This window comes from Argopecten irradians, chromosome 12 (assembly GCF_041381155.1).
Source record: "Argopecten irradians isolate NY chromosome 12, Ai_NY, whole genome shotgun sequence".
Taxonomy (NCBI): Eukaryota; Metazoa; Mollusca; class Bivalvia; order Pectinida; family Pectinidae; genus Argopecten; species Argopecten irradians.
Window position 1 is genome coordinate 3,050,885 of NC_091145.1, and position 18,035 is coordinate 3,068,919.

An 18,035-nucleotide genomic window follows, 5' to 3' on the forward strand; every position below is an offset into this window, starting at 1 on the left:
TGCACGTACAAGTCTGTATAGCGCTAAATTAATTACACACCGAATAACTGTTGTCACACGGGGACACTAGACCCGGCACGACACTGATGTGACAGTAAATGTTCTGTCCGCTTCTGCGTCTTTACTTTCCATGCGATAGGTACACCTGATGAGCAACACTCAGTTATTTCTGTGACGTATTTGTCATTGAATGCAATATTGTGATAATATTTACATGCGGAACGTTAAGTGTATATCATATTTAAGGAGTACTGTATTTCTAACTGTGACTACTGTAAAATATGAAACAGTCAAATTAGAGAAAATATGAAATATATAAATAGATTAATGTAACACTATTTTGATTAATTGTACACTTCTCTTAAAACTGATACTTACAATCTAAACATACGAGACACGGTTTTATAAATTATTATATAAAATAAAAATGTGTACATGTAATACTACATTAAACTATTTACAGTTGTTTCAATCTTATTCTAAGTTGTTTTATATAAGAATCGTTGGCTTTCTGAATTTCATAAAGAACATTAAAATACAGTTATAAAAGTACAGTACAAGGGATCATTTTAACTTAGTGACATATTCAGTAAAATTCAACAGTTGTATGGGACATTTTCACATTAGTTCACTTTGTTATAAGATTATAGTATAAAAATAATGTCACTAAACAAATAGTTCCTCTAAAATGTCAGCCTTAAATCTTATTTGTTTATAAAAGTGTAAACATATAATTATGGTAGAGTGTTCTGGAGACCTACCCTCCAGTTTTATTCTAGACAAAAAAGTAATGGGTTCGTTGGAGGTTACCCATTACACATACTTGACCTGACTGGGCCTACTCCATCAGAAGATACAGCCTGTCAGATACTTAGCCCCAAGACCATTCGACGGCTATTTCATAGACACTTTTCGTCACATACAATATCTTAATATCTCCATTTATCTAACTGCACTGACCTTTAGTTAACTAGACTATATACAATGATATTTCCTTCGTTTTAACCTGGAATGTTGAACTAAGGACAAACATTACGTTTTTCCGTATGTTTTCTGGCCACTGTAAATACTTAATTAGTAATTTTACAAGACTAATAAATATCGCTACGGATCATGTGGAGTGACTTGTGATTATCCTGTGAACATCATGCTGTTAATAATTCTAGATGATAATTGATAAAAAACTAGAAAAAAAACTAGAACTAAAGAAGGATAAGGGTGAGCGTTCTTGACGTCATCAACAACCTTCACAGATATATTTATATCGAAAGTGGGCCTATTCTCCGTTGATAAATGAGGAAATGCCCTTAAGAAACATAGCTATAGAACCTTAGTTTTAAGCTTTAAAACAAGTTAATCAGTCTAACGATCCGTTATCAATGAAGAATTCACCTACTTCGATTTCGATTATACTAATAATATAAGATAACTTTTCCAAAGCGGACAACAACACGAAATACCGCAACAATGGCAACAACGATTGTTACAATAAGCATAAAGACCAAACAAAAGCTATTAATAGTCCCTTGTTCTATATTTACCGAGAGTAATGGTTTACCTAGTGAATACCAGTGATTACCCGGGCAATGTCTCATAAAAATAGCCATACCTGATAGATAGCTTACCAGGTATAATGACACATAGATAGCACAATGTCATCTGAAAAAGGTATTTTCTCACGAATATGGACTTTTTTTGGTATTGATCTGTATATTTCTTTTGTTCCAGGCCAGAAGTGCAATGTGGCAATTGATCCATGCAGCTTCTCCAGGTGTGGTAAGTACATATCAAAGTTATAAACACATGATTTAGGTAGAAGTAACTTCAAAATGCTATATGTAAATATTGATCTCCATATAATAAGTTGAATAGGCTTCTAACTGTGAAGATATGTGATATGGAATTTCACGTTCATAACGGAATGCGTTCAACAATACCAAATCATTACATCTAATTCCATTTTGCATAATCAAATTGTTCGCTTCACTTGATTTATTTCTGGTTTTTGAGCTCCTGTTAACGACTTTAATAAGTATATGTAACAAGTAATGTAACAATCCTTAGGCGCTTACGGTAAACTCAATTCTGAATTGATCATTAAAACATTGTTTTCAAGCCACATGGCTCTGACATTGAATGTGTAGTTATACCTTTATTGGACCTTTGAGTCCATACCTTTACCCTAGTCTTACACTTAGTCTATATTACTGCTAATAGTTATAATCACTGTTTAAAGTATGTCCGTATAATTACAGACAAAGTATGTGAGGGTAACACATTGTACAGAGACAAGACTGGGATGTACATTTGGCCAGAGACAGAACGAGGACGTAACGTAACTCTCGCGTGCCCATACGGAGCTCACCCCCACCGCATGCTCCCGTTCGCTGTCAGGCCTTGTCATAGAAGTTTGTCTGGACATGCGTACTGGGGGCGTCCTGACACGACAGCTTGTAGAGAGGTAACACAAACACATAGACAGCACAATAAAGAGATGTGTATTGTTCTCAAATCTAAAATATGTTTAAATATCACTTTAAACACTATTCTTAAGATCAGCGATCCTTGATTCAATGATTTAATTCATTTTACAAAATAATAAAAACAAAATTGATAGACTCGACGATTATAAGCTATAACCTCACATCAATAACCAATATTCATTGTTAGATTGTCCCCAGTATAAGTTCAATATACATGTACTATAATAACATAATAGATATTATATATTATCATTAATTAAGCGTTATATTTTCAATAACAGATATTTCAATCATCGTATTGTTTGATTAATACAATTCCTGTATACACGTGTTCTAGCTTACTTTGCCAAAACAACACAGACAATGTTGATTTTAAATTAACCAATAATCGAAGAAGAGGACGAAAAACCTTTCCATGTAGTATTTTCTAAAATGATTTTTACATCTCTGACAGTTGACTGCTGCCGAGGCGGAAAAGCGCTTGCTCGATTTGATGGCATTTACTCACGACCCGAGTCACCTTACACCAGAAGTCGTTATCAACGCAACAGACATACTGGAGAATCTACTGGTCTTCGCCTTTGATGATGATGGGGTAAATTATCTCGTACCTATGAATCATTAAAGTATAATACAACAAAAATTATCATTGTTAATGAGACGAGACTAGCGCTTAAATGTTTTAGATAAACTCATTATTGTATGTGAAATATTAATTATACAAAAATTTGTTAATTATATATCTGTATAATTAATGTCATATCGGATAGTATTGATATCGGTATATTGTATTAAAACAAGTTCCATAATGAATGTTAATTCCAAATTGACGTAAAATGCAATTCCATTAAAGTTTATTGTTGTAAACAAACATAATATAACAAAATATACCAGACCAATACTCAAAGTCGATTTAAAGAGCAAATACAAAATGAATCTGTTTTTTCATTCATTACATTGCTGCCCCATACAAAATTAACTATTTGTTCATGCGTTACTGACCCCATCTCCTTTCAGATAGCAGAAGAGGTGACGAGAGTAGTCAGTAACCTTCTGACGGCCACAGAATCTGTTCTTATCGAGAGTAACCACAGAAACCACTCCAGTGAAAGGTAACTTAGCAACACAGATACTCAAAATTGGAATGTAATCATCGGCTGTAAAAGTCTAATTTAAATACAATGTATAATAAAACACAACCCCATTCAAATACATATTATTTTCAACACCCCCCCCCCCCCGTTCGTCGCTATTCTAATTGTCAATTTGACGTCATACTTCATACGATATCATGACGTAAGGTATTGAGGAATGCGGGACAAAATGTCTATATGTTTTAACTATCAATACATTAAAGTGTTTCTGTTCAAAATTAAAATACTAATGCCATTCGTAGTTTTCATTTATGTTTTGATCTCCATTCCAAGTCGCAAATGAACTTCTTGAATTATTTTTTTATATAAAATAAAAACAACGTTCCTTTTCTAGTATAATACATACTTCTGCTGTTCATATAACAATAATTTGGGGCCGCGGTGGCCGAGTGGTTAAGATGTCCCGACATATTACCACAAGCCCTCCACCTCTGGGATGCGGGTTCGAATCCCATGTCGGGCAGTTGCCAGGTACTGACCGCTGACCGGTGGTTTTTCTCCGGGTACTCCGGCTTTCCTCCACCAACAAACCTGGCACGTCCTTACATGACCCTGGCTGTTAATAGGACGTAAAACTAAACAAACAAACAAACAAATCATATAACAATGATTATGCAAGTAGGAAACGATTGATGTGTACCAACGTTGAATACGAAACTTTTTTCATCATATGATTCATTATTCTGTTAAGAACGTTGATAAGCCTTCCTTTAAGCACTCAATTATCTTACGATATATATTTCTAATATTCTGAGACAGTCCACAAAGGTATTTTGAACGGTACAGCTCTTCATCACAGCTGAGGAATTCCGTATAAAGGCAGGGTGTTTTTAAGTGCGGGTCAGTGTTGTGATGTAATGATACACAACGCGCGTAATGGTACAAAGTGTTGGTCATATTTACTTTGTTTATCAGTGTTACGTTCTTTTGCAACGCACACATTTCTTAAATACATTCATATCACTTAGTATGTTCACATACCAGTAGTTGTTAACACTAGTAACTACGACAGAGCATTTAGTTAGTGATTTGAACATCTTAACTATTTTAGGTATATTTCTGTAGTTTTCACAGGAACATACTACTGCAATAAGAAACAATACCCTGACATTTGAAAAAATCATTTTAGTATCATGGTGAGGCAGATGGTTAAGTGTGATCATCTAAACGCTTGAACTATCATTTAGATTTGCATACAACATTTATATGGCGGTGATGGGATTTTCTTCTAACAAAAAAGTTATCAGAAACCTTAATTGATAGATTTAGGTATAGGTAAATTGTCGGATAACTGTTTCATTTTGAAAACTGAAATAATGATATCCATATGTAATATAATAGGATTGTTTTATTTAAGTTCGATCAAAGTATTTTTTGCGTACATTACCATGCTATTCAATTTGCTTTGTACCATTCTGACATACATATTTGCTTTACGTTAGCTGAGCAATTGACGGAAATATAGTCCAATGGTTATTTAGGCACAAACTTTATATGAATTAATATGTAGCTATCGTTTGTTAATCATACTTTTGTTGCTATTTACTTTAAGATTAATCCGGCTTTTAGAAGACTTCACTAAAGAAGTGAAGACGGAAACTAATGTTTCCATAACAACTGACAATATTAACGTCATGGTGGTGAATTTCTCCCTCCCTAAAACTGCCGACAACAATACAGCGGCTTTCCAGTACCAGCCCATCGTGGAGAAAACCCAAAACCTGACTGGACTGGTAAGTAACAGTCTATAAATCACTGTTTGTGTTTTCTATTTATTACAAACTTAGTCTTTTTGTTTTAAATATATTTTAGGGTTATAGGACATTTCCTTTAATCTTGGCATGTGTAATAGCTTTTCATATGTAAGAATGTGTATTAAGATTTTTTTCAAAATTAGCAACTTTTAGCATAACCGATTTGTACGTATTCCATGTCCTAAAGTATTCTGGCTGAATCCAAAGCAACTTTTAATAAAATTGAACTTCATATCACCAACTATATTTTCACACAAATACTTGTGGGGCGAGTGACCCTTACTCTGTGACCAAATGATTTGTTATCAGAATGCCAATTTCCCATTTGTTTAGTACAGAAATCAGTTCTAACCATCGTTGGGAAATGTATTGTTTCTTTTTTTATATATAAAATGGAAAAGGCGAAAGAATACTTTGTAATCACAGATGAAAACTCTCTTTCAGAATGGCGTCAAAATGACTCTGCCTAAAGAAGTCTTCGATGTGGCTGGGGACAAAAATGTGAGGCTGGAATTTGTATCCTACCGCACATCGGCTTTCTTCATTCCTGAAAACTCTCCGCCAGAACATATAGTTCTCAAACAGAGAGTTATATCCGCTACCGTCCATAACACTGACATCCAAGACCTCACCTTCCCCATCGAATATTCTGTACCGAATATAGAAGTAAGTCTAATATTTTAGTAACGTCTTTCATGTTATTTAGTATATTCTTTTCATATAAATTCATTATATATTATTTTAATCAGAATAAAAGTGCAAAAAGCAGCACCATATTCCTTCTCTATTCGCCTCCTCTACCGATTTTAATGCCTGTGAATCGTTGAATAATACAATAAAACACAACCAGACTTATCATTTATAAAACTCCGCCAATCCTTCATTATGATGTCATTCAAATATTTGAATTATCACAATTAATGTTATACATACTTCCTTTTCAGATCGGCAGCAACCACACATGCGTATATTGGAACACGGAAAGTAAGTTAACAACTGGAGATTAGTGTTAATCGTTCATGCTAACGGTTCGTTAACGTTCCAATAAGAAAAGCTAAATAATGTTTACTCTTTTGCCTTGGATAAACGCATTTTGTGCGCATACTGTAAATTTCTTATTTTTTCGTCATCAAATTTTCGCTCACGCAAAGGCGACGCTGAACAGGTTAGCAAAGGAAGAATTAGCGCAATACCCATAATAACTGTACGTAACGATATACAGATTATAAATTAGCCTAAAACGAAATGCTATGAAAAGCGTTAAAATAATACCACTGCTAAAATACATAGTTTACAGTATACAAACTGTGCATATACAATTTCTACAAACAAACACAACTTTGGGGTAAATATAAAATATCCAGGTTTTTACTATTTGTCGTGTTGTAAATGTTATTCAACGTTAACTTCAGATCGTACCTGGTCGATGATGGGCATGGAGACCGTATTAACTGGAGGCCACACGACAGACTGTCGGGCTTACCATCTTACTAGCTTCGCGGTCTTACTGGTAAGTGACTCGTCGGAAGTAAATTAACTGTAAGTATCAACTTACTCTTTCGGTAAATGGGTACCTACTCGTTGAATGCAATATTGTTTGCTCATTTGTCGTGACGACGGAGCATGCTCTATTGGTTTAACATATGTTTCAATAATTCCTTCAATAATTACAGGAACTGGGATTTTATCTCTGTTTGTTATATAGTCGTCTTTTGCTGGACCATAAATATTTATTATCCTTGTAAATGTTATACCAGTTAAGTCATATAATTGATGTTATTAAGAACATTTATCTGCAAAAACTACATTGTTGGAGATAGAACCTTACATATATACACCTTACTGTTCATGCATATTTCATTATTACCTTCAACGAAGTGGTGAATTCATGTCCTTTTTACTTAATGATATAGTTTACGTTTTATGCTTTCAGGACCCTACCCCTGACCTGGCTTTACCAGACACTCACGATAAAGCACTGACGTCATTATCGTATATAGGATGCGCCATTTCCATATTTGGCTTGACCTTTACGATCGTGACCTTCTCAATCTTCAGGTAAATCTTTGATGTAGTTGAGCGAGTGTTTAAAGCATTCGTTGGATAATCTATCACTGACCTCCTCAACTGGGGTACGTGGAATTGTTGCCACTTGACCACGTTATGTATGCTACGTACCGATAGTACTCAGAAGATATCAAAGGCATATCAGGGATTTTATGTAGGAAAAATCTACATTGAAGCGATATATTTGTGTAAAATCAAATTTAAAAGTACAAACGAATCGGTTATCAAACGTCTCCAAATGCCTAAATATATAGCCATGTACATTATGTAAAGCTGTTTGAAAAAAGGTGTAGGTCAAAATTACATTTTTTCGCTTTTTCGACTGATGTCATTTTTTGCCTGTTATATCTTGTGATACAAATATCGCTAGCAGATGGTTGCTTCACCTTAAATTTCAACTGCATTTGCATTGTGGGTATAGCCGCTAAATAACAGGACGCTCTCTCTTCAGGGGCATATCAGGTTCACATATTGCGTCCAATGGCTTCACACATTTGATTTTTTCGTAAAAGAGTAAAATAGCGTCTGTACCGGCAAGAAATCCCTTTTAACACCATATTGTCCAAAACAAAGGTAAAAATAAAACAATAACGTTACGTTAAGTTTCAAGTGTGGCTGCATCCGCTGATTACTTGAAAACACATTTTGACGTTGAAACACTATGAAATATAGATTGTTGAAATTATGTTTAAATTTAAGAGTAAACGTTCGAATATTTCTTTATGTGCAGTCAGTTTTGGTGTAGAGATCCTGATATCATGTTGACATCCTTTATGATGGAAATCATTTAAACTCACGACATAAATATACATAATCATTGGCGTTTCAGGTCCTTGAATCGTGAGCGTTCTGGAAAGATCCTACTTAACATGTGCGTGTCCATGCTGTTATTGAACGTGTCCTTCCTGTTGATGGCGGAGACAAAGAAATCCGATGGTGAAGGACTGTGTATAGCCGTGGGAATCCTTCTCCACTACTTCCTGTTGACAACACTTACATGGATGTGTACAGAAGCTATCAACATGTATCAGGCACTCATTAAAGTCTTCACGAAGTACTCGTCTTACTTCATACTCAAACGCTGTATCGTCGCCTGGGGTACGTTGTTAAAAGAGGCAGTGAATTCACAATTAGTACAGCCTTCATTACTTACCATGATAACAAGATCTAAATTTGACATTTTTAAGTGTTAGTTGCCGTTACGTTGGATTGAATTAAAATTGCTTTACTCTAACAAAAGACATATTTAATACATTCTTTGATAACTACGAAATATTTGTTTTATCTTGCAACAAGCATTTGCATTGTCGGACTACACCTACCACATAGGTTTTTGCTGTATTCGGCACTGAAGGAAAAGATGTATATCAGCACGTGCGCTGTATTTCAGCACGTGCGCTGATTCAATCGACCTCCTATTGGTTGATCCATTGTTTGAAAGTCGGTCGTGTTTATTGAACATTGTAATACGAATATGTAAACAAATGTAACACTGTTAAATACAAAAATCATATCATGTTATTGTAATGTTGTAAGATAGAAAAGGATGCATGGTCAGGAGGCTCGCGACTTTTGTCTTTCTACACCCTCGCCAAAGTAAAGCTTATATTTTCAGACACTGACCATGTATTCTCAATACATATTGATTTATACACTAAACCCTAATGTACACAAGTTGAATGAAGTATTTTTGCGTTTTTACAGGACTGCCAGCGATAGTTGTAGCTGTCACCATGGGAATCAACAACCTGGATAATTACCGATCAAAAGCACAGCTGTAAGCCATTGTTTTATTAATTTACAATAGGATGCTTCTCTAGGGGAAGAAAATAATTCATCTTTCTTTTTTTGTAGGAAAGAAAGAACAGATATGTTTGTGACTGTTTTTTTCTGATGAATGGTTAAATGGATTTTAATGTTATGTTGCTTATGCCAATAACGACATTGCTTATTGATATGGCAAAATACTTCTGTATGCCTAACATTAGTTATCCAAATAAATGAAGAGTAGAACAGATTATATTTCTTTACATTACCCTATGACTTGCATTGTACATTTCTTTTACAGTTGCTTCATCTCACAGTCAAATACCCTGGCTTTCTACATCGCATTACTCGGTCCCGCCTGTTGTATCCTCGTCATCAACACCATAATATTCACCTTGGTAGCACGTGTTATCATGAAACCAAAGTTCAAAGGTCATAGTCCCGCTGGAGAGAAGAATGAAAAGGTGACTCCAGCTCAGGTGCGTGGTGCGTTCACGGTGATGGTACTATTAGGTATCACGTGGGTATTCGGTCCAGTCGCCATAGAGGAGTCAAAAATTGTCTTTTACTATCTCTTCACCATCCTCAACTCCCTCCAAGGATTTCTGATTTTTGTATTTCGGTGTCTTTTCAATACGGAAGTCAGATCAGCGTGGGTACTTCTCATAAAAACTGGAAAATTCAAAAGAAGGAGGGGTCCCATTAAATCCATGGTCGAGTCCAACACTTCGAAGGGATACCATGACAACCGCATGAACGGAAGTTACGTTGATAGTAATAATACGGACAAATCACACGTTACCCATAGTAACGCCATCAACAAAAATAATATCAAAAACGAAAGATACAAAAACAATGGTAACGTTCAAAAGTACAAAAATGGAAACATGCAGCAAGACAACAGGCGACCTAGCAACGACAGAAGAGGTAGTAACGACCGTCGCCATAGCGACGAAAGACGGATGAGCAACGACCGTCGCCATAGCGACGACAGAAAAATATCAACACCATTAACCATTGCCCGACTGCCCAGGGCGCGCAGGTCAGACCTGTCGGGCAGGTCAGTTATATCTGTGACTTGTCTGACTGGGCAGGTGGATATTTAAGTGCCATTGATACTTGTTTGGGCTGATGTAGAGGTATATCACAGTCATTAAAATAAGATTAGGGACCAATGAACAAAATCTGAGCTACGAAGCTGTCTCCACAGATTTATCGGTGTAATTAGTCATGGTCAAACAGATGTTTGTACACCCATGTAGTGTACACAATGTGATAGTTCAAGTGTTTTGATGACACAGTCACAATAAAATTTGACAGTAAAGTATGACAAAGAGATTGATATTGGCTCTTTGATAACAAATGGAAGCTCAAAAGCAAAGGAATAGCAATGGTGGCAATCAAAAGTTTATCATTATGTGCAAGATTAATTATACATGACCAGCTTTTGATTGAAAATCAAGAAATTTTGATGTTCTATTCGACGTGCCGGGTTCACGCAACCTATAGTCTGCTCATTAATTGATCTTTCATTATTTCACAGTGTGTTTACGTGAAGAGTATTGCTAGCTAAGACACCTGTTTATCTCCTAGAGAATCACTGATACTGTATGGATGAAGAATAAGATATATCAAAGAAGATAAGTAGTGTCAGGGGAGTTCTTAGGTCGCGAAGGTTCCTGATAATTATCACTAGGCCAACTGAACTGAAGGAACTATTTTCCTTAACAGGACATGTACATTTTTTTTTATAAACTGTAAAGTTGCTATTTACTACAGTGTATCAATATGCTCATAGAAAACACAAAAATTAAGAAAATCAAAAGGAATGATAAATTAATCATAAAAATAGAGAAATTATATCATTTTTCACTAAATTTTATTGGGCTCGTCAAATTTCCAGTTGGAAAGAAGGTTTTTTGTGGTCACTTGCCAGTTCTAAAAAGAGTTAATGTCGAGCCCTGGACAAGTACATTGACTATAATAAGTATTTGTATGACTATAAATCATAGACTTCAGTATAATGTGTTTCAAAAAATTCAGGTTTGTTGTTAAAGAAGACAAAATATACATGTAAATACTATAGATACACAGCACCACCTAACTACCACAAAACACCTTCAGATCATGCTAGGCTTTCTAATGTAAGCAGAAAGGTTCTGTGTATACTGCCAGTAAAAGCAAGATTATATACAGCAGTGCTTCAAACAGGAGCAAAATCTATCAATATTTGATGAGTTTCTGCAAAAATTATTTATCAGTATACAATACACAAACTGGGCTCAGGTTTTATTATCATTAAAATGGACATGAACTTCCTTTTCTTCATTGAATCAAGCTTAACTTTGACCGAAATCATATCTAACTAATAAGTAAATCTAAATACATAGTTAAAGGGGATCATGATCTATTTCTCTTTGAAAATCACTTACAAAATTTGAAAACAAGAGGCCCAAAGGGCCTTAACGGTCATCTGACTACCTTGACAATAGTAAAATTAATTATATATGGTGTCACTTTGTCAGGATCATATCAGGATCATTTTCAATTTCTTTGATCTTCGATCATCTTCGATTTGGGATCAACCAGAGATGTAACAATACTTTGTCGGGACCATGTCAGGATCATTTCATGCCAGTTTCAGCCAAATCCCACCAGTAGAACTTGAGAAGAAGTTCAAAATGTGTTTTCAAGATGGCGGCTGTGGCGGCCATCTTGGATTTCGGATCGACCCGAAAAATAACAACACTTTACTTTGTCGGGAACAGGGGGGAACATGTCAGGACCATTTAATGCAAGTTTCAGCCAATTAGCACCGGTAGAACTTGAGAAGAAGTTCAAAATGTGTTTTCAAGATGGCGGCTGTGACGGCCATCTTGGATTTGGGATCGACCCGAAAAATAACAACACTTTGTCGGGCCATGTCAGGATCATTTCATGCAAGTTTCAGCCAAATCGCACCGGTACAACTTGAGAAGAATTCAAAATGTGTTTTCAAGATGGCGGCTGTGGCGGCCATCTTGGATTTAAGTTAACGCATGGAGGACGGACGAAACATGATGACTATAGGTCATCCTGACCCTTCGGGTCAGATGACCTAATAAAATCTTGTACATGTATCTAAATTTCATTTACCAAAACCAAAAACAATACATTTTAAGTCCAGAAAAATTGTGAAATAAATTATGTGTGATACATAGCAAATAAAGGGCAATAACTCCAGGAACTTGTAGCAGAAATCTTTGATGATATATCTGGATTGAACTAATCATTATCTATGGGACTTTTACCACTTGCATGCAAAATTGGACATTTCTATCTAAAGAGCTACACATAGATATCAGGAAAGCATTCATTCTCTTGGAATAACGACTACACAACGACAATTTAAAGGATGAAGCTGTGCAAATGAAGAATGCAGATTCTATTGGGAACACATCACTATGGTAAAATTATCTGTTTATAATAGAAACACAAACTGCCCAACATGACATAGAAGCAGAAGATGAGGGACAAACCAACCTAGGTCGTCGTCCGACACCTGGCCACTGAAGTGAGCCAGCCCTGTAATGTACAGATCACACTTCTCACCACACGGCACACTACATATCACATACGAATCTAACAATCTTATGCTATTATAAATTTTATTATTTAATCTTTTTGGAAAAAGTTAAACATTTCTTTTAAAGAGGTAAACAACTGCTGTAACACATTACCTATTTCTACATTTTTAAATGAATTAATTTCTGATGTCTGATGTTCTGACATTTATTAGTTGGTGAAGTTGTTGACATTGGTTAAAATCTCCATTGTTTCCACAGGGACTTGACACAAATTTCCAACCAACAGTATATATATCTATATATGTATTATAATATCAAGGGTATGAACTCTACGATAGAGAAAAACAGACACTTTTTTTCATTATTCAAATCTGCAAGTGCTGATCTTTACAAAAATGTTTTGAAACGGATTTTGCAAAAATTGAGTTGTCGCGACAAAGAGTTGGTTTATAACAAACCATTTATGTGTATATATTCAAGAGATAAATGATACTAATGAATGCATGACTGCACACTAGTTAGTTGAATTGTGATGAACTACAGTTTTTTTCTGCAAATATATAAAATATACTACTATTTAGAAGATACTGACTATAATTAGATATCAAGAAGAGAAGTAGTCTCTTTGTTTATTTAGTGTACTGAAAGGCAATAGAATCAACAAAATTAGACTTACCAAATCCAGCCGGCATTTCTTCCACTAGTGTTTCATTCCTCTGGGGGATTGGAGCTCTCACATCTCTAGTTTTAAATAAATGAATATTATATACCTAAGAAATCACAAAAGCAACCTACAACCATTTAAGTTAACTTTTCAAAAATACAAACAGAAAAATTTCATTAGGAATTGTTCCATCATGTAAACTAACAGGACACAAGCATCAAACATGTGGTCACTACTGTGACCAGTCTCTTACTAAAATACCATACCATACATTTCCAATTATACATATTAACTTAAAGATGCTCAACCGCCGACAGAGCATAAATGATATTCATCACTTGAACAATAATTGGTGTTTAATCGTGTGAATATATTTGTCTTATTAACACAAAAAATAATATAAGATCATTCATTTTGCTTTTGGTGCATGAGCAATCAGTACTTAATTCCATATAAGATATAGTGCCACAGAATTTTTTTAGGGATGCAATTAATTTTTTTTTGTAATTTTAACTTGAAGTCAAACTAGAAGCTCAAACTTTTCAATGGTGGTAATGGTGTAGATTTAGTAACTTTTGTAACTGAAGAAAAATACTTAGTCGTCTGCTCCTGTTTTTGATAGTTAAAAAATACCACTAGTCAGCGATGGAGCATCTTTAATTTTCTTCATTCTTTAATTTATCAATATTTCAATCAGTATTGTACTATTCAAATTTCCTTTTATACCACTTACTCCTCTTCCCCTGGGTCGGCGGCCATCTTTGAAGAAGTGGCCCTGGCTCCAGATCCCCTCGCCCCAGCTGAGGACCCAGACGGTTGAGGCCCACTATGACACACCTCTCCACCATCCATGTGCATTTCAATGGCAAGCTGAATGTTTCCATTACAAGCCTCCAACATTTGCTCTGCCACATTCTCATCAGCACCTTTACCAAGCAAACAGAGTTGATATAATTGCTGCATAATGTTGACAAGAGAATTTGGATATCAAATCACATACTCCGTATTTGCATATATATATTATAGTTTGAGAACAGCTTTGGTATTGCCATCATATTTTTTGACATGGGCTGGTCTTTGTTACACTTGTATATGTACGTTTGTATATGCCCACATTTTTTGTTGTGCTTTATCATTTACCAGGTCGGCGAAAACCACCAACTTGTGTATTGTACGAAACTAGCCTCTTATAGCCCGATTGGAGTATGGATGTGTTACTAAAAATAGCCTAAACCGCTAAAATCTAAACTTTTGCTATACTTTTCAAAAAATTGCAATAATATATATATGCCAAGATAAAGTACAATTATTTACAAGAATTTGTGCAACAGAACTGTTTGTTACTTAGAAACTTAGTGCAACTTTTCTCAAACTATTGCAGCTATTTTCAATACTTTTAAACATGCAAATAAATGTAAATTTTGCATGTGTATTATGTTTCATATAGTTAAATAAATGGGATATGTGAAAATATTTAGGAGAAGTTAATTATAAAGATGCTAGTATACCACCGACAGAGAATGACCGATACTCATCACTTGAAAAATAATTGGTTTTTAATCATGTATATATATAAAGTCTGATATATATGTCTTAAACTAACACAAAAAATAATATAAAATAATTTATTTTGCTTTGGTGCATGTGCAATAAGTACTTCATTCCATCAGAAACATAAATTAAAGAGATTGCCAACTGCATCATTTTTACGATCGGCAGATGTACCTCGATCTGTATGTGCATGAGTTTTTATATAAACTCTTAAATAGTTAAATACAGGAGAATAACTTGGATATGTTACAAAAGTTCAGTTCTTGTATTTTCAAATGGTAACAGTATGATTTTGGAAAGAAAAACTAATATTTTAACTTATATACTAATAAAACAAAATGTACTTCCCGTTTTAAATGTCCGATTTTCGAAAAAACAGGTAAAATTGGCAATTTTCATGCTTTCAAAACTCATATTATATAATGATATAAAGTGAATACATGGTCAGTGTCTTAAAATATCAGCTGTATTTTGATAGTCCAGGTGTGTAGAGATCGTAAGTGATCAGAATCCCTGGAGTATTGAGGATGTCAATCTCTATGTATAAAAATTTATGATTCCATATATTACATAGCACCAAGGAAATTTTAGGGTCACAATCAATTATTTTCAATATATATATTTTTGAAGTAAAATTAGAAGCTCAAACTTTTCCATTGGTAATGATGAAGAAAAAATACTTATGTCGTTCACTACTGTTTTTGATAAAGAAAAAATACCATTTGTCAGCGGTGGGGCATCTTTAAATCAATTTTATCTATTTTTAGTAACAAATCTATACTCAGATTTGGGTATATTACTTTAGTTTTCATATAATATGTACGCAAGTTAGTGGTTTTCCCTAACCTGTCTATAATTACTCCCATAACATGCATGATGAGAGTTGCCTGTGCTTAGCCAACTTTTTATCGGACATTACATGACTGTCGACATGATGTAATGTTTCAAAGGTGTCTCGTAATGTAATATCCCTAACATTGTTGGAGTAGTTTACAATATGATCACACGCATGCAACAAAATCATTTTGTATGAATCTCCATGCAGATCATTATGATGACTATATAATCAGATAATTATGGCCCCATAATTTACATCCATGATCTAAAGTCTTTAGATCAACAATTTACGTCTGAGATCCGTATCAACATCACAGTAAAAATTGTAACTGAACAAACACATCACACACGGATCAACATCGATTTAAAACATATTGTTTCTGATCAATCATACACTAATACGGACACGTAATGTTTCTGTGCAAGTAATAGCATAATTTCAAATAGCATACTGTTCTAGTATGCAGTGGGTGTGTCTTTATTCATTTATTTAAAACAGATCAATCATCTAATTAAGTTACCAAGATCTGAAATGCTAAATCTCAAATCTGCGAAATATATTTAGCTTCCGTTGTTTATTTCATCTACATCTAAAGAAAATCTGTCAATATTGTGGAGTGTATGACATATCAGTTAGAAGGATCGCGTTACAAACATAAAATCACAAGGTTTGATTAGATATAAGACCTGTAATTGAGCAAAACTGCTCAACTTCTGCCGCCGTCCACTTCGACGCGGCCTTCTTGGAAGCCATTCTTCCTTCGCGCTATATCGAAGTTTCCTATCTCCAATAACAAAGAGCTCCAACAGCGTAACGCAAAAGATATACGACGCATAAATCCCAAACGCCATGAATTTACACTTTTCGATTCATTTTCTGCTATATCTGAGTTATTTCCCTTGTAACAGTGAATTTCCATAAAATCAGAAACACATACATATGTATGTTTCTGATAGAATCTGTTTGGTCAAGTTACACAAAGTTGGACCATGCAAAAAAGCATTGCCCTACCACCGGACATACAGTTGGTAGTAGACTAAAGGTTACACCCTTGTGCACACGGAGTGCACGAGGTTTAGACTACAGGTAGACACGGAGTGCACTACGTTTAGACTACAGGTAGACACGGAGTGCACAAGATTAAGACTACAAGTAGACACGGAGTGCACAAGATTTAGACTACAGGTAGACACGGAGTGTACAAGATTTAGACTACAGGTAGACACGGAGTGCACTACGTGTGAACACGGTGTCCACTACAGGTGGACATGGTGTCCAGGTACATTCAGACCTAGACAGACAAGGTGATGTGTTATAGTTAGGGATCGGGGAAGAATACGTTCTCCAATTTGAAAAAATACATAATTATAATTTTTTAGTGTTTCTTTTTTTAAAATTACGACATCTACAATTTAATGTACAGTATATATAACTATATAATACGATATTTTTTTTAGTATACATGAATAAAACCTTTTCACTGCAAAAGTAATAAAGATTAATTTGTATTCAATTAAGTATATGTTTATTTAATTTTATATCAGTAGTTTCCATTTCATATCATAAATTGTCTACATTACGTTTTCAAAAGTCAATGTTTTATGAGTAAATTGCATTAAATATATATATATATCATTTACATGAAATAGTAAATACAAGTCAAAAACAACTTTGAATTGCGGCAAAAACTATCTAAAATATACGTACCCGGCCTACTAAGACGACACCATTTTCTGTCTAAAAGTCTTTTGAGCTACAATCTTGCAGCTACGGCAAAAAAACCAGTCCTATTGTGCCTTTTGAGACACTTTTTCTTTTATGATTTAAGCCATTAATAATACAATCATACATGTATATACCGGGTAATACATAGCTTTTAAATAAAAAGATTTGGTCCCTATCAATCGGTTTTCTAGCGACACCCTTGTAGATCGTCTTTCATAAAATATACACTTTTATAATATTTTTCTTTGCTATTTTAAGTTCTAAAAGTATTGTACGTAAAAATAGCTTAATTACATATTCTTTATTAAAAACTGAACGTCTTTAAAAGATTATGCAGAATAAATCCACTTCAAACTTTATGACGTAGCTATAGTCTGCCTACAAGTACCCAATTCAGCTTGTTTTGATTCTTAATTACCGGTAAACACAATATGTTTATGATCCTAACACCGCAAGTTATCTTGAC

The 18,035-nt window shown here is 34.6% G+C and overlaps 2 protein-coding genes across 2 annotated transcripts in view; one reads left to right on the plus strand and one right to left on the minus strand.

Moving 5' to 3' along the window:
- Positions 1-10,331, plus strand: part of LOC138336549 (uncharacterized) — a 30,047-nt gene extending 19,716 nt beyond the window's left edge. Inside the window, exons 5-16 of the mRNA XM_069286063.1 lie at positions 1,729-1,776; positions 2,256-2,461; positions 2,938-3,078; positions 3,501-3,595; positions 5,190-5,370; positions 5,836-6,057; positions 6,336-6,375; positions 6,804-6,901; positions 7,325-7,449; positions 8,288-8,556; positions 9,163-9,235; positions 9,527-10,331. Of these exons, the coding sequence (XP_069142164.1) occupies positions 1,729-1,776; positions 2,256-2,461; positions 2,938-3,078; positions 3,501-3,595; positions 5,190-5,370; positions 5,836-6,057; positions 6,336-6,375; positions 6,804-6,901; positions 7,325-7,449; positions 8,288-8,556; positions 9,163-9,235; positions 9,527-10,331 (2,303 nt within the window). The remainder of the gene's footprint in view (positions 1-1,728; positions 1,777-2,255; positions 2,462-2,937; positions 3,079-3,500; positions 3,596-5,189; positions 5,371-5,835; positions 6,058-6,335; positions 6,376-6,803; positions 6,902-7,324; positions 7,450-8,287; positions 8,557-9,162; positions 9,236-9,526) is intronic.
- A 2,339-nt stretch (positions 10,332-12,670) lies between these two features.
- Positions 12,671-16,664, minus strand: LOC138336849 (UBX domain-containing protein 7-like). Its single transcript, XM_069286442.1, has 4 exons — positions 16,531-16,664; positions 14,189-14,381; positions 13,468-13,532; positions 12,671-12,789 (listed from the first exon to the last, which is right to left on the minus strand). The coding sequence occupies exons 1-4, from the start codon at positions 16,595-16,597 to the stop codon at positions 12,686-12,688; spliced, it is 429 nt and encodes a 142-aa protein (XP_069142543.1). The 5' UTR covers positions 16,598-16,664; the 3' UTR covers positions 12,671-12,685.
- Positions 16,665-18,035: the final 1,371 nt, after the last annotated feature.